Source organism: Mobula birostris, chromosome 30 (genome assembly GCF_030028105.1).
Source record: "Mobula birostris isolate sMobBir1 chromosome 30, sMobBir1.hap1, whole genome shotgun sequence".
Taxonomy (NCBI): Eukaryota; Metazoa; Chordata; class Chondrichthyes; order Myliobatiformes; family Myliobatidae; genus Mobula; species Mobula birostris.
This window is the reverse complement of record NC_092399.1, coordinates 37,941,552-37,964,156: the sequence shown is the minus strand read 5'-3', so window position 1 is coordinate 37,964,156 and position 22,605 is coordinate 37,941,552. Positions and strand designations below refer to the sequence as shown.

The window sequence follows — 22,605 nt, the reverse complement described above, 5'->3', positions numbered from 1 at the left end:
TCAGTAGTGAAGAAGGCGAATGCAATGTTGGCATTCATTTCTAGAGGAATAGAGTATCGGAGCAGGGATGTGATGTTGAGGCTCTATAAGGCTCTGGTGAGACCTCACTTGGAGTACTGTGGGCAGTTTTGGTCTCCTTATTTAAGAAAGGATGTGCTGACGTTGGAGTGGGTACAGAGAAGATTCACTAGAATGATTCCGGGAATGAGAGGGTTAACATATGAGGAACGATTGTCCGCTCTTGGACTGTATTCCTTGGAGCTTAGAAGAATGAGGGGAGACCTCATAGAAACATTTCAAATGTTGAAAGGCATGGACAGAGTGGATGTGGCAAAGTTGTTTCCCATGATGGGGGAGTCTAGTACGAGAGGGCATGACTTCAGGATTGAAGGGCGCCCTTTCAGAACAGAAATGCGAAAAAATTTTTTTAGTCAGAGGGTGGTGAATCTATGGAATTTGTTGCCACGGGCAGCAGTGGAGGCCAAGTCATTGGGTGTATTTAAGGCAGAGATTGATAGGTATCTGAGTAGCCAGGGCATCAAAGGTTATGGTGAGAAGGCGGGGCAGTGGGACTAAATAGGATAAAATGGATCAGCTCATGATAAAATGGCGGAGCAGACTCGATGGGCCGAATGGTCTACTTCTGCTCCTTTGTCTTATGGTCTTATGGTAGTGAAGTCAAGTCATGTTTATTGTCATTTAAGTATATATAATCTTAAAAGGTATATAGAAACAAAACATTTCTCCAAACCAGGGTGCAAGGCACAGTAGTACACGTAACTCATAATAACTTATGAAGGTAAGGATAACATTCACAAATGAATCACACATAAATAACAAACTAAAGTGCATAAATTAAGTATTGTAAGGTATGGAACAGATTAACCAGTGACACTTCGAATACGATGTGGCCGGGAGTTCAGAAACATAAAGGTCTGCTGGAAGAAACTGTTTCCCATCTGGACTGTTCTTGCTTTTATGTGTCGTAGTCTGCTGCCTGATAATAGAAAATCAATGGCTGAATGGATGGGTGGGATCCTTAATAATACTTAGGGCTCTGCGCATGATGGTAAGGAGACCCATAAGATCCTCTCAGCTGATCTCATAGTCCTTTCTGGCCCAATGCTCGGTCTCTCCCATCTCAATAGTGCTCCTGTAAATCGCAGTTAAGATGCCAGGGGGGTGTGGTGGATCATTGCTTGCTCTAATCTTAGGAAGTGGAGGCGCTGCTGTGCCTTCTTGTTCAGGGAAATGATATTAAGGAACCAAGTGAGGTCATCCGTGATGTGAACTCCCAAGAATTTGGTGCACTTAACTCTCCCTATGGAGAAGGCATGTTTTCACAGAGAGGGATGGTTCACCTGCACCTTCTTGAAGTCCACAATAATTTCCTTGGTCTCTTCCCTGTCCAGACTTAAGTTTGCTCTTCTCACACCGATCGATCAGCCGCTCCACTTTCTCTCTGTACTCCGACTCATCATCACTGTTGAGTCATCCTCAAACTTGATGACATAGTTTGAGCTGAATCTGGCGTCACAGTAATGCATCAGCAGTATGAGTAACAGTGGTCTGAGCAGACAGCCCTTGGGAGGGCTAGTGCTCAGCATAATAGGACTAGAGATGTTGCTACCCACATGGACTGACTGTAGCCTTTCGTTTAAGTTGCAGAGGGAGATGATGAGACCCAGCGAGGACTGTTTCCCTACTAGTTTCTGAGGTATGATAGTGTTTAACACTGAATTGAAGTCTATAAACGGCAAGTTGGTATATGAGACCCCATTAAAAAGTAGACAGCAGAGGGCAGTAGAGGGCAGAGGCTGTTGCATTGTCAGTGGATTGGTTCGCGTGATAAGCAAATTGGAAAAGGTCCAATGCAGCCGGGAGTAAGGCTCCATGACCAGCTGTACAAAGCATTTCATAATGGTTGATGTTAATGCCACCAGATGATAATCATTTAGGTAGATTACTGTCACCTTCTTTGGCACTGGAATAATGGACTGGAAGGGGATAATAGACTGTTCCAGAGAGATGTTGAATATATTAGAGTGAATCTTATCTTAGAACTACCCAGATTGGTGAGATAGGGAGAAATCAATGTTGTGCTGCATGGGAGGACAGGTGATTCTCCTATCCAAGACACGATCTGTGTTTCTGGAAGAGGGGAGGTGGAGAGATGGAGTTCAACCCGGAGAAGTGTGAGGTGGTACACTTTGGAAGGACAAACTCCAAGGCAGAGTACAAAGTAAATGGCAGGATACTTGGTAGTGTGGAGGAGCAGAGGGATCTCAGGGTACATGTCCACAGATCCCTGTAAGTTGCCTCACAGGTGGATAGGGTAGTTAAGAAAGCTTATGGGGTGTTACCTTTCATAAGTCGAGGGATAGGGTTTAAGAGTCGCGATGTAATGATGCAGCTCTATAAAACTCTGGTTAGGCCACACTTGGAGTATTGTGTCCAGTTCTGGTCACCTCACTATAGGAAGGATGTGGAAGCATTGGAAAGGGTACAGAGGAGATTTACCAGGCTGCTGCCTGGTTTAGAAAGTATGCATTATGATCAGAGATTAAGGGAGCTAGGGCTTTACTCTTTGGAGAGAAGGAGGATGAGAGGAGACATGATAGAGATGTACAAGATAATAAGAGGAATAGATAGAGTGGAAAGCCAGCGCCTCTTCCCCAGGGCACCACTGCTCAATACAAGAGGACATGGCTTTAAGGTAAGGGGTGGGAAGTTCAAGGGGGATATTAGAGGAAGATTTTTTACTCAGAGAGTGGTTGGTGCGTGGAATGCACTGCCTGAGTCAGTGGTGGAGGCAGATACACTAGCGAAGTTTAAGAGACAACTAGACAGGTATATGGAGGAATCTAAGGTGGGGGCTTATATGGGAGGCAAGGTTTGAGGGTCAGCACAACATTGTGAGCCGAAGGGCCTGTACTGCGTTGTACTATTCTATGTTCTATGTTCTATGTTATGTAAGCTTTGTTAACTGGAATGAGAGTTCACATATTGCTTGCTGGTTCTTGCAGCCACAATGGTATAAGCAGCACTTGCCCAATTCAAATAACAAATTTACCGAAAATTATATTCAAATACAGGTTTCCCCCACTATCCGAAGGGAGAGCGTTCCTATGAAACGGTTCATAAGCCGGAATGTCGTAAAGTGAATAAGCAATTACCATTTATTAATATGGGAAAAATTTTTGAGCGTTCCCAGACCCAAAAAATAACCTACAAAATCATGCCAAATAACACATAAAACATAAAATAACAGTAACACATAGTAAAAGCAGGAATGATACAATAAATACATAGCCTATATAAAGTAGAAATACTTTTCTGCAGCGCAATTTCATATAAAAGCGGTGAAGGTGTAGATTATATAAACAATGCAGAATTTAAAGTTTTCATAACAGAAGTGGGATCAAAGGCTGCATTGCACCATATAGAGGATTTTACTTAAAATGTCTGTTTGCTTTTACAGTAACAATTGTTTTTTCAATAGGCAAGCACAAACAAGAAAACATGAAATAGGATCAGAAGTGCACCAATAGTCCGAGAAGCAACAATCAAGAATAAAATTAGAAGTCACTTATACAAGTGTGGATTGATTAGAAATAGAAAACATGCATTTGTCATAGATCAATCATATCTAACTAATGCCGATAAGTTTTGGTGGTTAGGAGAGAATCATTAAGGGAAATGGGATTTGTGTGGTGTATGGACTTCAAAAGCGCACTTAATAAGTTTTCCAGAAGAAATTAAGTTCATGGCATAAAATGGGCAATAGCAGCATGGATAAAAAATTGGCACAGCAAAAGAAATCAGATTTTTATTATGGAGTTTAAAGGTTTATAACAGGACCACTCCTTTTTCAAATTTGTTGATGAAACATGAAAGCACAGTGAAGTGTGAAGATAGTAGCAGACAAGCTGGTGGAATCAGCAAATGGATAGAAGATGCAACTTAGTGCCAAAAAAATGTCAAACATATTTTAGTAGGAAGAATGAAAAAAGACTCTAGAGCTCAACATCTTGAAAGGTGGACAAGGACAGAAATCTGGGTCTTATACAGCACAGCACAATAAAAATTGCAGCACCTGTTGAAAAAGTCATTAAGAAAAAGCATTGGGATGTTGAGCTTTAAAAATAGAGCAGTGAGTACTAAGTAAGGAACTTAATAATTATCAAACACTGATTTATCCTCAATATAAGAATGATGTGACGGCTTCAGTAAAAATTTTGAAAGTGATTCCATTTATGAGAATAGACAGTTAAAGCTGGGTTGGTTGCCAAGAAACAAATGAGATTATGATTTTGTAAAACCACTAATGGTATGGGAGTGTAGCTAAACTAGAAATTACTGCCATTGGACGGGGCTTACAGGAGCGAGATACGCCAACTAGTGGAGTAGTGCCAACAGCAACAACCTGGCACTCAACATCAGTAGGACGAAAGAGTTGATTGTGGACTTCTGGAAGGGTACGATGAAAGAACACATACCAATCCTCATAGAAGATTCAGAAGTGGAGAGAGTGAACAGTTTCAAGTTCCTGGATGACAAGATCAAAAGGGAGCTAGCATATTTGAAAGAATTTACAGAGCTATGGGAGAGGATTAGAGAGCAAGGCCAATTGGATTGCTCTTACATATGGACAGGTCATTTAGACTCAGTGAATGGTGATTTTGTGACTTAGTTGCCCTAAACTCATTCCACAAATGATATCCACAAATTATTTCGGTTTTATCTTTAACTCAGAGTTACTTTGCATTTCATTGACGATATCAAGTAAATGACACAATAACTGATGGTAGTAAATGAATTAGAGTGCAAAATAATTTTTGAATTATAATGATGTACATAATTTATACTTAATCTCTTGTTCATTTTTATCTGAAGCATTAATAATTTATATCACAGACTGAATGACATTCTCAAAACATTCCAAAATAAAGCTGCACAAAACAAAATTATACACTTACCAACTGTTGCTGCAGAGTTTTTAACATTCAACTCATTTACATTCTTAGAAAGTAATTTCGATGACACAAATTCATTCTTGAGAAAAGGTAGTATTGTGGTTGAATCTGACTCATTTTCATGCATGTCAGGACATCGACAACCTGAGTAATTAATTCCACATGGTTCATGGTGATTTCTGTTGCGCAAGCAGCTCTCAAACCAATGACATAATACTCCACAACCAAACTGGCTGGAATTCTCATTATTCAGTAAAATAACCTCCAATAATTGAAATTCAATTGCATTTTTTCCTAGTTCATTCAAAACTGATTCAGAAGTCAGACAAAATTGTACAAAATCTTTATCAAATTGTAAAAATGTAAACAAGTTCTTTGTTTCGCATAAGTTAATAGCATCATAATCGATATAATCCAATGTGCTGCAAGTCTGATTTGGAACATAGTGATCCAACTGAAGTACCATCAGAGAGATATGGTAGCAAATTTGTTTCTCCTTGTGAAATTTTAAGTAAATTGTATACTTTGTTGGATCTGGGTTTTCAATGGTCCAAGAACAACCAGAAAAGGCTTCAGGGAATGTATCTTGAAGGGAGAATGATCTGTATTGAATTCCAGTTATCAATGTGGAACATATGTTTTCACTGACATCAAACCCCAATGTGAGTAGAACGAAGGACAACAACACAGATAATATCAGGCGATGAGCAGTGTTCATCCTATGTCATGTGTCCTGAAATGAGATGGAATAAATGTTATCAATACAATTGCAAAGTTCCATATTACTGAGAGTTTTGCATCATACATGTCATTAATGTAATTTAAATGAGGGTAACCATATCAGAAAAAAAGAGCAACTGTCATTAATAATAATTTTCTTAAGAGAAAGGTAGTTCTGACAAATTTGGAAATATTCCACATAGGATAACTGATGTCACTTTGCATCATAAATCACTTTGTTCTGGGAACAGTGTATCCTATATGAAACTAATTAAACTTTGTAAGTCAAAAGTTATTGTAAATACACGAGTTCAGCATCATTCTCTGAATAAGCCACAATGTAAACTTTTGTTATAAAGAGCCATTACCACCTCTTGACATTAAGCTTGTTATCAAAAATATCCTTCATCTACATATATCACTTACAGGAGTGATATCTATCAAGCTGAAGGTAGAAATACGTGCTGAATTTAGACTCCACTCTTTACTGAGAATGATATGTAGTGGCTACGTATCATTCTCAGTAAAGTGGATTCCGGTAGATTGGGCCATCGGTTACTCAAGGCAGCCACTTATTTGGTAAAAACTCTGAAAGGATAAAATCTAATCGAGAAAATAGCTGAAGCCCCCTTTGTTTATGCTGCTTAAATGGGGTAGGACACTGTTGCTAAACAGTTTCTAACTAATGTCAGTCATGTGTACTTGTGTGGCCATACAACACTGCACTTTGAGCACACAGTTTTTGAGCATCAGTTACATGTCTGTGTTCAAAAAGTGATGTTTGCCACTGATAGTTGACAAGAAATAAGCATAAGACAAGTTGGAACTGTTTTTCCTCACTGCAGTTTCAAGCATTCAAGCTTGGAGATAGCGGAAAAGACCATAAGACAAAGGAGCAGAAGTCGGCCATTCAGCCCATCGGCTGGGAGTGAAAATTAAACAATTTTACTACCTAGCGTTAGAAACTATGGAGAACTTTGAAGGTGTCAACAATTATCTTCAGTTGCAATGAAAATGTAGATTTGCAGGATGAAATCAACAACAGCATTGTATGAGTGTAGTCCTTTATCTGCACTGATTTTGTTCATTTACAGTCAAAAGAACGTGACACGCATGAATTCCTCCATCGATGTATACACAGTTTTATAGAACTGTAGTAGTATTGGTAGCAACACACATCAAAGTTGCTAGTGAACGCAGCAGGCCAGGCAGCATCTCTAGGAAGAGGTACAGTCGACGTTTCGTGCCGAGACCCTTCGACAGGACTAACTGAAAGAAGAGCTACTAAGAGATTTGAAAATGAGAGAGGGAGATCCAAAATGATAGAAGACAGGAGGGGGAAGGATGGAGCCAAGAGCTGGACAGGTGATTGGCAAAGGAGATATGAGAGGATCATGGGACAGGAGGTCCGGGGAGAAAGACAAGGGGGGGGGGGACCCAGAGGATGGGCAAGGGGTATAGTCAGAGGGACAGAGGGAGAGAAAGGAGAGTGAGAGAAAGAATGTGTGTATAAAAATAAATAACGGATGGGGTACGAGGGGGAGGTGGGGCATTAGCGGAAGTTAGAGAAGTCGATGTTCATGCCATCAGGTTGGAGGCTACCCAGACGGAATATAAGGTGTTGTTCCTCCAACCTGAGTGTGGTTTCATCTTTACAGTAGAGGAGGCCGTGGATAGACATGTCAGAATGGGAATGGGATGTGGAATTAAAATGTGTGGCCACTGGGAGATCCTGCTTTCTCTGGTGGACAGAGCGTAGGTGTTCAGCAAAGCAGTCTCCCAGTCTGCGTCGGGTCTCGCCAATATATAGAAGGCCACATCGGGAGCAGCGGATGCAGTATATCACCCCAGCCGACTCACAGGTGAAATGTCGCCTCACCTGGAAGGACTGTCTGGGGCCCTGAATGGTGGTGAGGGAGGAAGTGTAAGGGCATGTGACACCTTATATTCTGTGTTGGGTAGCCTCCAACCTGATAGCATGAACATCGACTTCTCTAACTTCCGCTAATGCCCCACCTCCCCCTCGTACCCCATCCGTTATTTATTTATATACACACATTCTTTCTCTCACTCTCCTTTTTCTCTCTCTGTCCCTCTGACTATACCCCTTGCCCATCCTCTGGGTTCCCCCCCCCTTGTCTTTCTCCCTGGACCTCCTGTCCCATGATCCTCTCATATCCCCTTTGCCAATCACCTGTCCAGCTCTTGGCTCCATCCCTCCCCCTCCTGTCTTCTATCATTTTGGATCTCCTCCTCACCCTCCCACTTTCAAATCTCTTCCTTCAGTTAGTCCTGATGAAGGGTCTTGGCCTGAAACGTTGACTGTACCTCTTCCTAGAGATGCTGCCTGGCCTGCTGCGTTCACCAGCAACTTTGATATGTGTTGCTTGAATTTCCAGCATCTGCAGAATTCCTGTTATTTGTAGTATTGGTAGTTCTACTTTGCTCTGTATTTCATTTAAATGCATAATTTGTAACTCAGTTTGTCTATTTTTAATACCTTTCTAACTATTTCCATGAAATTTTGGCTAATTTGGGCAGTCACTTAATTGGGCCAAAATGTACTAGTCCAGATGTATCCCAATTAACCAGAATTCACTGTATTACATTTAAACTCATCAAAATAGTCATTTTGAATAAACTTCCAGAAGACTAAGATGCATGGGACCCTCAACGACTTGGCCATTTCTTTGGTGCAAAGAAGTTTGAGAACCCTGTAGAATTTTCACTATTTCTGCATAAATGTGACCTAAAACGTAATTAGATCCTCATGGAAGTCCTAAAACTAGATAAAGAAAACCCAATTAAACAGGTAACACAAAAAATTATACCTTCATTTAATTATTGTGAAAAATGATCCGATATTACACATATTTGTTGAAAAAACTATGTGAACCTCTGAGGCAAACACGAGGAAATCTGCAGATGCTGGAATTTCAAGCAACACACATAAAAATTGCTGGTGAACTCAGCAGGCCAGGCAGCATCTATAGGAAGAGGTACAGTCGACATTTCGGGCCGAGACCCTTCGTCAGGACTAACCTCTGAGACAATGACTTCTCAAAAGCTATTTGGAGTCAGGTGTTCCAATCAATTGGAGGTGTGAGTTGTAGAGGTGCCCTGTCCTATAAAAAAGACACACAAAATCAGGTTACTGACAGAGCCAGTTCTTCCCAAGTAAGATCTGTTTATGTGCACCATGCCTTTATCAAAACAATTTTCAGAGGATCTTAGAATAATTGTAGAGATGCATGAAGCTGAAAGGGACTACAAAAGCATTTCAAAATACTTGAGTGTTCATCAATCTACATTAAGAGAAATGTCTACAAATGGAGGAAACTCAGTATTGTTGCTGCTCTCACTAGGAGTGGGCATCCTGCAACGATCACACCAAAAGCACAACATGCAGTGCTGAAGGAGGTGAGAAAGAACCCAAGGGTAACAGCAAAAGACCTGCAGATATTTCTAGAGCTTGGTAAAATCTCTGTTCATGCATTCACTGTAAGAAAAACACTGAACAAGAATGGTGTTCATGAAAGGACACCATGAGGAACCCACTGTTCTCCAAAAAAAACGCTGCACATATCAAGTTTGCAAAAGACTACCTAGATATTCTACAATGTTTCTGGGACTTAGTTCTGTGGATAGATGAAACAAAAGTTGTACGTTTTGGCAGACATGCACATTGCCATGTTTGGAGGAAAAAGGGCACAACACACCAACACCAAAATCTCATCCCAACTGTGAAGCATGGTGGAAGGATCGTCATGGTTTGGGGCTGCTTTGCAGCCTCAGGCCTGGACAGCTTGTAATCACTGAGGGACAATAAATTCTAATTTGTATCAAGACATTTTACAGGAGAATGACAGGGTAGCAGTCTGTCACCTGAAGCTGTCCATCACTGAGTGGTGGCTGAAAGGCGGCCATAGTTAGGAACTTAACATCAAAGGATATACTTGTGTCAAAAGGACAGGCAGGAAGTCATGGGCAGTGGTGTGGCTCTGTTGCTAAGAAATGGAATACATCTTTAAAAGGAGGCGACATAAGGTTGAATCACTGTGGGTGGTGTTAAGAAACTACAAGGGTGAAAAAACCATTATGGGAATCATCTACTGGTCTCCAAATAATAGTCAAGGTGTGTGGTTGACATTGCAATGGGAGCTGGAAAAAGCTTGTAATAGGGATAATGACACAATTGTAATGGGGTCCTGAATACGCAAGGGGATTGGGAAAATCAGGTTAGTGATGGATCGCAAGAGAGGGAATTTGTTGAATTCTATGAGATAGCTTTTTGGAGCAGCCTGCGCTTGAACCTACTGGGGGAATGGCTATCTTGGACTGAGTGTTGGATAATAACCCAGATATTATTATGGAGCTTAATGTAAAGGAGGCAGTAATTATAATATGATTGAATTCACACTGTAATTTGAGAGGGAGAAGCATAAATCAGATGTATCAGTATCATAATGAAGTAGGAGGGATTTACAGAGGCATGATAGAGGAGCTATAATTTCCTTTCCTTTACCTTCCTTCCTTCAAAAAGAATGGAGTGACATTTGCAATCTTCTAGTCCTCCGGCACCATGCCAGAATCAAGTGACTCTTGAAAGAACATGACCAATGGTGGATTATAGGTGGATTACAGGACAATACTGGCGGGGATGATGGCAGAGCAAAGATGGCTGAAGTTTCTGGGAATACTTCACACGGCGCAGGATAGATATGTCCCACAGAAGAATTTGCTCTCAAATGGCAGGGATGGGCAGCCGTGGCTGACAAGTGAATTTAAACACTGAATAAAAGTCGAGGAAAAGCCGTAAAAGGTAGCAAAAATGAATGGGAAGTTGGGTGACTAGGAAGCTTTTAAAACTCAACAAAAGAAAACTAAAAAGCTATAAGAAGGGAAAAGATGAAATATGAAGGCAGACTAGCCAATAATATAAAACAGGATTCCAAAAGTTTTTTCAACTATTTTAAAAGGGAAGTGAGAGATGGAAAAAGATGCTGGTGAGATAGTAATGGGGGACATAGAAATGGCCCATGAATTTAACGGGTACTTTGCATCTGTTTGCACTCTGGCAGTGTGCCAGAGGTCCGTAAGTGTCAGGGAGCAGGAGTGATTGCTACTGTTGTTACAAATGAAAAAGTGCTAGGCAAGCTGAAAGATCTTAAGGTGGATAAGTTACTTGGACCTGAGGGAATACATCCCAGAGTCCTGAGAGAGGTTGCTGAAGGGATAACAGATACATTGGTCATGTTCTTTCAAGAATCACTTGATTCTGGCATTGTGCCAGAGGACTGGAAGATTGCAAATGTCACCCCACTCTTTAAAAAGGGAGGAAGGTAAAGAAAAGGAAATTATAGGCTAGTTAGCCTAACCTCAGTGGTTGGGAAAACGTTGACGTCTATTGTTAAAGCAACACACCCAAAATGTTGGCAGAACTCAGCAGGCCAAGCAGCAATTAGTAAAGGGGTACAGTCGATGTTTCTGGCCGAAACCCTTCAGCAGGACTGGAAAGAGAAGCTGAGGAACTGATTTAACAGGAGGAGGAGGGGAAAGAGAAACAGAAGGTAATAGGTGAAACCTGAAGGGGAAGATAAAGACCTGGGAAGCAAATTGGTGAAAGAGATAGAATGCCATGTAAGAAAGAAAAGTGGGGAGGAGGGTGGTGATGGGAAGACAAGGACAGAAGGTGAGAGAGGAAAAAGGGCATGGGAAATGGCGAAGGGGAAGGCGGGGTGGGAGGCATTACCAGAAATTCGAGGAAGTAACAAGCAGTGTGGACAAAGGAGAGGCAGGGGATGTCATCTATCTTGGAATTTCAGAAGGCATTTCATAAGCTGCCACACAGGAGGCTGCTGAACAAGATAAAATACGATGATGTTACAGGAAACATACTAGCATGTAGACAAATGGCTGACAGGCAGGAGGAGCAAATGGGAATAAAGGGGGCCTTTACTGGTTGGCTGCCAGTGACTAGTGATGTTCCTCAGGGGTCAGTATTGGGACAACACTTTTCATATTGTTTGTCAATGATTTGGATAATGGAATTGATGGCTTTGTGGCAAAGTTTGTGGATGATACGAAGATAGGTGGAGGGGTAGGTAGTGCTGAAGAAGCAATGCAACTGCAGCAGGACTTGGACAATTTGGAAGAATGGACAAAAAGTTAGCAGAAGGAGTACAGTTTTGGGAAATGTATGATAATGTATTTTGGTAAAAAGAAGAATAGTGTGGACTATTATCCAAACAGAGAGAAGGTTCAAACATCAGTGGTGCAAGACTCCCAGAAGGTTAATTTACAGGTTGAGTAAGTGGTAAAAAAGGCAAATGCAATGTCGGTATTTATTTCAAGGGGAATAGAATACCAAAGCAAAGAGATAATGCTGAGACTTTATAAGACACTAATCAGGCCACATTTGGAGTGTTGTCAACAGTTTCGGGCCCCATATCTCAGAAAGGATGTGTTGTCATTGGGGAGAGCCCAGAGAAAGTTCACAAGGATGATTCTAGGAATGAAGGAGTTATCATATAAGGAGCATTTGGCAGCTTTGGGCCTATATTCACTAGAATTTAGAGGAATGCAGAGGGGTGTCATTGAAACCTACTGAATGTTGAAAGGACTAGATAGGGTGAATGTGGAGAGACTGTTTCCTGTGGTGGGGATATGCAGCCTCAAAATTGAGGATTGACCTTTTAGAACAAAGATAAAGAGGAATTATTTTAGCCAGAGAGTAGTAAATCTGGAATGCTCTGCCACAGTCTGTGGTGATGTCCACGTCCTTGAGTATATTTAAGGCAGAATTAGATCATTTCCTGATTGGTCAGGGCATAAAAGGATATGGTGAGATGGCAGGTGTTTAGGGCTGAGCGGGATCTGGTATCAGCCATGATGTAATGATAGAGCAGACTTGATTGGCTGAATGGCCTAATTCTGCTCCTATATCTTATGGTCTTATCGTCTTAATAGAAGTTGGATAATGCAACAAGACAATGATCCGAAAGACAAGAATAAATCAACTGCAGAATGGTTTAAAAAGGAGAAATTCCATGTTTTGGAATGGCCGAGTCAAAGTCCTGACCTTCATCCTACAGAAGTGTTGTGAAAGGACCTGAAGCAAGCAGTTCATGCACCGAAGCCCACCAACATCCCAGAGTTGAAGCAGTTTTGTAAGGCGGAATGGCCTAAAATTCCTCCAAGCTGATGTGCAGGACTGATCAACAGTTAGTGGAAATGTTTGGATGAAGTTATTGCTGTACAAGGAGGTCACACGAATTACTGAGAGCAAAGGTTCACATACTTTTCCCAACAAATACATGCAGTATTTGATCATTTTTCTCAATAAATAAATGAACAAATATAATGCTTTTGTGTTATTTATTTAATTGAGTTCTCTTTATCTAGTTTTAGGACTTACATTAAGATCTGATCACATTTTATGTCATATTTATGCAGAAATAGAGAAAATTCTAGAGTTAACAAACTATCTAGCATCATTGTACAATTGTCTTGCTTATAGATAAGGCTGGTCAGAAGTGGCTGGTGGTCTGTGACTGGTGATATTTTGCAAGGATCCATACTGGAATCTCCGCAATTTGTGATATATATTTAAATGACTTTGTTGAAAGCATGGATGGGTAGGTTAGTAACTTCAAAGAGAATACAAAATTTGGGTGGCATTGTAGACCATGTAGAAGAATGCAAAGGATGCAACAGGATATAAAACAGTTAAAGATATCAGCAATAGAATTACAGATCGTGTTTAATCTGGCCAATACGTTGCACTTTAGAAGAGCAAATGTACAGGGACAATACATGGTTAAAAGAAAGTTCCTTGACAGTGTTGATGTACAGAGAGTTATTGGGGTCCAAGAACACAGCCCCCTGAATGTAGCTGCATAGTTTGATCCAGTAGTAAAGCAGATATCCAGTATGGTTACTGTTATTAGTCAAGGAATTGAGCTTAAAAATCAGGAAGTATTTTTGCATCCAGAAGGATATGAAGGCTTTGGAGAGTATGCCGAGATGCCACCTGGATTAGAGGGCATCTGCAATAAGGAGAGGTTGGACAAAGCTGGGTTGTTTACTGGGGAGCAGCAGAGGTGTAGGGTAACCTGACAGAATTATGAGAGGCACAGACAGAGTAGATAGCTGTGTCTTTTCTCCCATTTACTCCTTGGTCCAGACTTATCCTTACTCAAAACCTACTTAAAACTTAACCAGTTGTGCCCACTGTTTCCATAATGTTCCCGCACTGAAACATTGGTCACCTGGCCAAGCTCATTTCCAAATATTAAGCAGTAAGACAATCAACCAAGATGAAATTCTAAAAGAATGCCTAGGGAGATATGGAAAGACAAGTTTGTAGAATTAGTGTAAAAAGTTACTTTGCAGACAGAGTAGCAGATATGTTTTTTTTTAACTTCAAAGGACTACAGAAAAGTACTTACAAGTGCACTATTTCAAGTTCACTATCTTTTTTTTCATTCTTTGTCCAAAATGTATCACTTCACATTTTCAAACAAGAATCCAAGCAACACACACACACACACACACACACACACACACACACACACACACACACACACACACACACACACACACACACACACACACACACACACACACATACACACACACAATGCTGGAGGAACTCTGCAGGCCAGACAGCATCTACGGAAAAGAGTAAACAGTTCACGTTTCAGACTGAAACCCTTCATGGTCCTAAGAACAGTTTGGCCCAAAATGTCAACTGTGTTCTCTTTTCTATAGATACTGCCTGGCCTGCTGAGTTCCTTCAGCATTTTGTGTGTGTCAATTCACATTTTAGAAACAAAGAAACACAGAAAACCTACAACAAAATACAGGCCCTTCAGTCTGCAATGCTGTGCTGAACATGCACTTACTCTAGAAATTACCTAGGGTTACTCATAGCCCTCTATTTTTCTAAGTTCCATGTACCTATCCAAGAGTCTCTTAAAAGACCCTACCATATCCACCTCTACCACTGTCGCCGGCAACCCATTAAACGCACTCACCACTGTGTAAAAAACTTACCCCTGACATCTCCTCTGTACCTACTTCCAAGCACCTTAAAACTGTGCCCTCTCGTGTTAGCCATTAAAGCCCTGGGAAAAAGCCTCTGTCTACCCACATAAACAATGCCTCTCATCATCTTATACACTTCTATCAGGTCACCTCTCATCCTCCTTTGCTCCAAGGAGAAAAGGCCAAGTTCACTCAATCTATTCTCATAAGGCATGCTCCCCAATCCAGGCAACATCCCTGTAAATCTCCTCTGCACTTTTTCTATAGATTTCGCATCCTTCCTGAGATGAGGTGACTAGAACTGAGCACAGTCCTCCAAGTGGAGTCTGACCAGGAACCGAAATAGCTGTAACATTATCTCTCGGCTCTTGAACTCAGTTCCGTGCTTGTTAAAGACCAATACACCGTATGACTGTGTTAATTTAGATCACTTTGTGGAGATCTGTTTTCACTTTGACACGAAAGAGTCTAAGAGCAAAATTAACACCACTGTGATCCAGTGTGGTAAAACAATAAAGCATGAAAACTTCCGGGGGGCGAGGGGAGAGGTGGTGAATACTTTTTATAGCCACTGTAAATAAAGAGAGTAACATTGACTGATGAGTGGGATATAATGGGCCAGGGAGAAAAGGAAATAGTTATCTTTCTCAAAACATATAAGATGATGAGAGGCATTGATCGTGTGGACAGTCAGAGGCTTTTTCCCAGGTTTGAAATGGCTAACACGAGAGGGCACAGTTTGAAGGTGCTTGGAAGTAGGTACAGAGGGGATGTCAGCGGTAAGTGTTTTATGCAGAGAGTGGTGAGTGCACGGAATGGGCTGCCAGTAACTGTGGTGGAGGCGGCTACAATAGGGTCTTTTAAGAGACTCTTGGATAGGTACATAGAGCTTAGAAAAGTAAAGGGCTATGTGTAACTCTAGGTAATTTCTAAAGTACATGTTCAGCACAGCATTGTGGGCCGAAGGGCCTGTATTGTGCTGTACCTTTTCTATGTTTCTATGTATGCCACACAGTCAACCTGCACAGAGGCTTTGAGTGTCCTATGGACTCAGACCCCGAGATCCCTCTGATCCTCCACACTACCAAGAGCCTTACCATTAATACGAAAAAGAAGGAAGTCTGAGAGTCGGAGCGGGAGTGCGGAGGAAGCCATTTTTGAATTTTTTGGGGTTTTTTCCATCGGCGTTCAGAGAAGTGGGACTGTGCAGGCGTGTGACGTCGGGCAGTGAAGCGCGGAAGATTTAAAAGGACAGAAATCCTGCTTCGGGTTTAATTCGAAGAAGGAAGTCTGACAATCGGAGCGGGAGTGCGGAGGAAGCCATTTTTGAATTTTTTGGGGTTTTTTCCATCGGCGTTCAGAGAGGCGGGACTGCGAAGCATGTGACGTCAGGCAGTAAGCGCGGAAGATTTAAAAGAAACACAGCCTCATACAGCGGGCAGCAAAGTTTGCGGGCGGTGGAGTGAGCCAGGAGCAGAGTGAAGGCTTAAGGGCTTCGGCAGAAACGGGCGAGGCGAGGAAGGTTTGGTATTCATTTTTTGTTGTTATTTGAGGAGAGGGGCAGTATGAGTGTGAGGGCAGTTTGTTGTTCTCGGTGCCGGATGCGGGAGGCCCTGGAGTCTCCAAGCCTCCCAGATGTCCACATCTGTGCCAGGTGCGCCGAGATGCAGCTCCTAAGGGACCGCGTTAGGGAACTGGAGCTGCAGCTCGATGACCTTCGTCTGGTCAGGGAGAGAGAGGAGTTACAGGCAGGTGGTCACACCGGGGCCACAGGAGGCAGACAAGTCGGTCACGGTTAGTAGGGGGAAGGGGAGGAGTCAGGTAATAGAGAGTACTCCGGTGGCTGTGCCCCTTGACAATAGGTACTCCTGTTTGAGTACTGTTGGCAGGGACAGCTTACCTGGGAGAAGCGACAGTGGCCGTGCCTCTGGCACAGAGTCCAGCCCTGTAGCTCAGAAGGGAAGGGAAAGGAAGAGGGGGGCAGTTGTAATAGGGGACTCGATAGTAAGGGGGTCAGATAGGCGATTCTGTGGACGCAGTCCAGAGACCCGGATGGTAGTTTGCCTCCCTGGTGCCAGGGTCCGGGATATTTCTGATCACGTCCCAGATATCCTGAAGTGGGAGGGTGAGGAGCCAGAGGTCGTTGTACATATAGGTACCAATGACGTAGGTAGGAAAAGAGAAGAGGTCCTGAAAGGAGAATATAGGGAGTTAGGAAGGGAGTTGAGAAAAAGGACCGCAAAGGTAGTAATCTCGAGATTACTGCCTGTGCCACGCGACAGTGAGAGTAGGAACGCAATGAGGTGGAGGATAAATGCGTGGCTGAGGGATTGGAGCAGGGAGCAGGGATTCAAGTTTTTGGATCATTGGGACCTCTTTTGGCGCAGGTATGACCTGTACAAAAAGGACGGGTTGCACTTGAATCCTAGGGGGACCAATATCCTGGCGGGGATATTTGCGAGGGCTACTGAGGTGACTTTAAACTAGAATGGTTGGGGGATGGGAATCAAATTAAAGAGACTAGGAGAGAGGAGGCTAGTTCACAACAGGGGGATGTGAACAAATGCAGAGAGACAGAGGGGTGTAAAATGAGGGTAGAAGCAAAAAGTAGTAAGGTGAAAAGTAAAAGTGGCAGGTCGGCAAATCCAGGGCAAAAATCAAAAAGGGCCACTTTTCAACATAATTGTATAAGGGCTAAGAGTGTTGTAAAAGCGAACCTGAAGGCTTTGTGTGTCAATGCAAGGAGCATTCGTAACAAGGTGGATGAATTAAAAGTGCAGATTGTTATTAACGAATATGATATAGTTGGGATCACAGAGACATGGCTCCAGGGTGATCAGGAATGGGAGCTCAACATTCAGGGATATTCAATATTCAGGAGGGATAGACATGAAAGAAAAGGAGGTGGGGTAGCATTGCTGGTTAGAGAGGAGATTACGCAATAGAAAGGAAGAACATTAGCCAGGAGGATGTGGAATCGATATGGGTAGAGCTGCATAACACTAAGGGGCAGAAAACGCTGATGGGAGTTGTGTACAGGCCACCTAACAGTAGTAGTGAGGTTGGGGATGGTATTAAAAAGGAAATTAGAAATGTGTACAATAAAGGAACAGCAGTTATAATGGGTGACTTCAATCTACATATAGATTGGGTGAACCAAATTGGTAAGGGTGCTGAGGAAGAGGATTTCTTGGAATGTATGCGGGATGGTTTTTTGAACCAACATGTCGAGGAACCAACTGGAGAGCAGGCTATTCTGGACCGGGTATTGAGCAATGAGGAAGGGTTAATTAGCAATCTTGTCGTGAGAGGCCCCTTGGGTAAGAGTGACCGTAATATGGTGGAATTCTTTATTAAGATGGAGAGTGACATAGTTAATTCAGAAACAAAGGTTCTGAACTTAAAGAAGAGTAACTTTGAAGGTATGAGACGTGAGTTAGCTAAGATAGACTGGCAAATGACACTTAAAAGGTTGACGGTGGATATGCACTGGCAAGCATTTAAAGATCGCATGGATGAACTGCAACAATTGTTCATCCCAGTTTGGCAAAAGAATAAATCAAGGAAGGTAGTGTACAGGTGGCTAACAAGGGAAATTAGGGATAGCATCAATTCCAAAGAAGAAGCATACAAATTAGCCAGAAAAAGTGGCTCACCTGAGGACTGGGAGAAATTCAGAGTGTCCAGCAGAAGAGGACAAAGGGCTTAATTAGGAATGGGAAAAAAGATTATGAGAGAAAACTGACAGGGAACATAAAAACTGACTGTAAAAGCTGTTATAGATATGTGAAAAGAAAAAGATTGGTTAAGGCAAATGTAGGTCCCCTACAGACAGAAACAGGTGAATTGATTATGGGGAGCAAGGACATGGTAGACCAATTGAATAACTACTTTGGTTCTGTCTTCACTAAGGAGGACATAAATAATCTTCCGGAAATAGTACGGGACAGAGGGTCCAGTGAGATGGAGAAACTGAGGGAAATACATGTTAGTAGGGAAGTGGTGTTAGGTAAATTGAAGGGATTAAAGGCAGATAAATCCCCAGGGCCAGATGGTCTGTATCCCAGAGTGCTTAAGGAAGTAGCCCAAGAAATAATGGATGCATTAGTGATAATTTTTCAAAACTCTTTAGATTCTGGACTAGTTCCTGAGGATTGGAGGATGGCTAATGTAACCCCACTTTTTAAAAAAGGAGGGAGAGAGAAACTGGGGAATTATAGACCGGTTAGCCTGACATCGGTGGTGGGGAAAATGCTAGGGTCAGTTACCAAAGATGTAATAACAGCACATTTGGAAAGCGGTGAAATCATCGGACAAAGTCAGCATGGATTTGTGAAAGGAAAATCATGTCTGACAAATCTCATAGAATTTTTTGAGGATGTAACTAGTAGAGTGGATAGGGGAGAACCAGTGGATGTGGTATATTTGGATTTTCAAAAGGCTTTTGACAAGGTCCCACACAGGAGATTAGTGTGAAAACTTAAAGCACACTATTGGGGGTAAGGTATTGATGTGGATAGAGAATTGGTTGGCAGACAGGAAGCAAAGAGTGGGAATAAACGGGACCTTTTCAGAATGGCAGGCAGTGACTAGTGGGGTACCGTAAGGCTCAGTGCTGGGACCCCAGTTGTTTACAATATATATTAATGACTTAGATGAGGGAATTACTTGCAGCATCTCCAAGTTTGCAGATGACACGAAGCTGGGCGGCAGTGTTAGCTGTGAGGAGGATGCTAAGAGGATGCAAGGTGACTTGGATAGGTTAGGTGAGTAGGCAAATTCATGGCAGATGCAATTTAATGTGGATAAATGTGAGGTTATCCACTTTGGTGGCAAAAACAGGAAAACATATTATCTGAATGGTGGCCGATTAGGAAAAGGGGAGGTGCAACGAGACCTGGGTATCATTATACACCAGTCATTGAAAGTGGGCATGCAGGTACAGCAGGCGGTGAAAAAGGCGAATGGCATGCTGGCATTCATAGCAAGAGGATCCGAGTACAGGAGCAGGGAGGTACTACTGCAGTTGTACAAGGCCTTGGTGAGACCACACCTGGAGTATTGTGTGCAGTTTTGGTCCCCTAATCTGAGGAAAGACATCCTTGCCATAGAGGGAGTACAAAGAAGGTTCACCAGATTGATTCCTGGGATGGCAGGACTTTCATATGATGAAAGACTGGATTGACTAGGCCTATATTCGTTGGAATTTAGAAAATTGAAGGGGCATCTTATTGAAACATATAAAATCCTAAAGGGATTGGTCAGTCTAGATGCAAGAAGATTGTTCCCGATGTTGGGGAAATCCAGAACGAGGGGTCACAGTTTGAGGATAAAGGGGAAGCTTTTTCAGACCGAGATTAGCAAAAAACTTCTTCACACAGAGAGTGGTGAATCTGTGGAATTCTCTGCCACAGGAAACAGTTGAGGCCAGTTCATTGGTTATATTTAAGAGGGAGTTAGGTATGGCCCTTGTGGCTAAAGGGATCGGGGGTATCGGGGGGAAGGCTGGTACAGGGTTCTGAGTTGGATGATCAGTAATGATCGTACTGAATGGCGGTGCAGGCTCGAAGGGCCGAATGGCCTACTCCTGCAGCTATTTTCTATGTTTCTAATACTATGTTCTGCCATCATATTTGACCAAACAAAATGAACCACCTCACACTAGTCTGGGTTGAACTACCATCTGCCACTTCTCAGGCCAGTTTTACACATATTAATGTCCCACTATAACCTCTGACAGCCCTCCAGACTATCCACAACACCCCCAACCTTGTGTCATCAGCAAATTTACTAACCCATCCCTCCACTTCCTCATCCAGGTCAATTGTAAAAATCACTAAGAGAAGGGGTCCCAGAACAGATCTCTGAGGCACACCACTGGTCACCGACTTCCATACAGTATATGGCCCATCTACAAGCACTCTTTGCTTTCTGTGGGGAAACCAATACTGGATCCACAAAGCAAGGTCTCCTTGGATTCCTTGCCTCCTTACCTTCTCAATAAGCCTTGCATGGCGTACCTTATCAAATGCCTTGCTGAAATTCATATACACTACATCTACTGCTCTACCTTCAACAATGTGTTTAGTCACATCCCCAAAAAATTCAGTCAGGCTCGCAAGGCACAACTTGCCTTTAACAAAGCCATGCTGACTATTTGTAATCATATTCTGCCTCACAAAATGTTCAAGGATGAATTAGGAGAGGCAGCATGGTTTAGTGCAGGGAAGATCATGCCTCACTTCTTTTGAGGAAGTAACCAGAAGAATTCTGTAAGCAGAAATTCAAGCATATGTGTGTTGCTTGAATTTCCAGCAGCTGCAGATTTTCTCATGTTTGCAACAGAAATGTAGATGTGGTTTACAAGGACTTTAGCAAGGCTTTTGACAACGGTACTGCATGGTAGAGGGGAATGGGAAACTAAATCCAAAATTAGCTTGATGACAGGAAGCAGAGAGGAGTGGTAGCAACACAGGTGGATAAGGTAAAGGAAAAGGAATTTGATTTGTTTGCCTTTATAGTCAGAGGTATTGAGCATTAGAGTTAAAACATTGAACACTACAGCACAGTTATAGGTGCTTCAGACCATGGTGCTATGTCAACCTTTTTGACCTGCTCTGAGATCAACCTAACCCTTCACTCCTACGTAGCCTTCTATTTTTCTGTCATCTACAGGCTTATCTAAAAGAAGTTCAAAACTCAAAGTAAATTTATTATCAAAGTATGTATACTGAAAAGAGCCTTAAGATTCACTTTGTTGCAGACATCCATAGGGAAAAAAGAAATACAATACAATCCACCAAAAACCACACATTGCAAAGACCAACAAATATACAGTGATAAACCTGTTGAAATTCTATGAGGAGATTACAAGTAGGATAGATTAAGGGGATACAGTAGATGTTGCATATTCAGACTTTCAGAAGGCCTTTGACAAGGTGCCACATACTATATGAGGTTGCTTACCAAGTTAAGAGCCCATCGTATTACAGGAAAGCTACTGGCATGGTTAGAACATTGGTTGATTGGCAGGAGGCAGCGAGTGGGAATAATAGGATTCTTTTCTGGTTGGCTGCTAGTGATTAGTGGTGTTCCGCAGGGGTCAGTGTTGGGACTTCTTCTTTTTACGCTGTATGTTAATGATTTAGATGATGGAATAGATGACTTTGATGCAAAGATTGGTGGAGGGGCAGGTAGTGTTGAGCAAACAGGTGGGCTGCAGAAGGACTTAGGCAGATTAGGGGAATGGATGAGAAAGTAGCAAATGAAATACAATGCTAGAAGATGCATGGACATGTACTTTGGTAGTAGAAATTAATGTGCAGACTATTTTCTAAATGAGGAGAAAATCCAAAAAAATTGAGATGCAAAGGGACTTAGGAGTCCTTGTGCAGAGCAGCCTAAACGTTAACTTTCAAGGTCGGTAGTGAGAAAGGCAAATGCAATGTTAGCACTCACTTCAAGAGGACTAGAATACAAGAGCAATGATGTGCTGCTGAGGCTTTATAAGGCACTGTTAAGGGCTCACCTTGAGTATTGTGAACAGTTTTGGGCTCCTCAAAGAAAAGATGTGCTGCCATTGGGGAGGTTCACAACGATGATTCTGGGAATGAAAGGGTTACCATACGAAGAACATTTGATAGCTCTGAGTCAGCAGTCAGCACTCACTGTAATTTAGAAGGATGCGGGGGGCGGGGGGGGAATCTCATTGAAACATTTAGAATGTTGTAAGGCCTGGACAGAGTAGATGTGGAAAGGCTGTTTCCCATGGTAGGAGAGTCTAGGACAAGAGGGCACTGCCTCAGGTTAGAGGGGTATCCACTTAAAACAGATGTGGAGAAATTTTTTTAGCCTGAGGGTG

At 42.3% G+C, this 22,605-nt stretch overlaps 1 protein-coding gene across 1 annotated transcript in view; it reads right to left on the bottom strand.

Moving 5' to 3' along the window:
• Positions 1-5,683, bottom strand: part of LOC140190525 (adhesion G protein-coupled receptor B2-like) — a 1,142,782-nt gene extending 1,137,099 nt beyond the window's left edge. Inside the window, exon 1 of the mRNA XM_072247176.1 lies at positions 4,980-5,683. Coding sequence (XP_072103277.1) covers positions 4,980-5,442 — 463 coding nt within the window. The 5' untranslated portion in view covers positions 5,443-5,683. The remainder of the gene's footprint in view (positions 1-4,979) is intronic.
• Between the last annotated feature and the right edge of the window lie 16,922 nt (positions 5,684-22,605).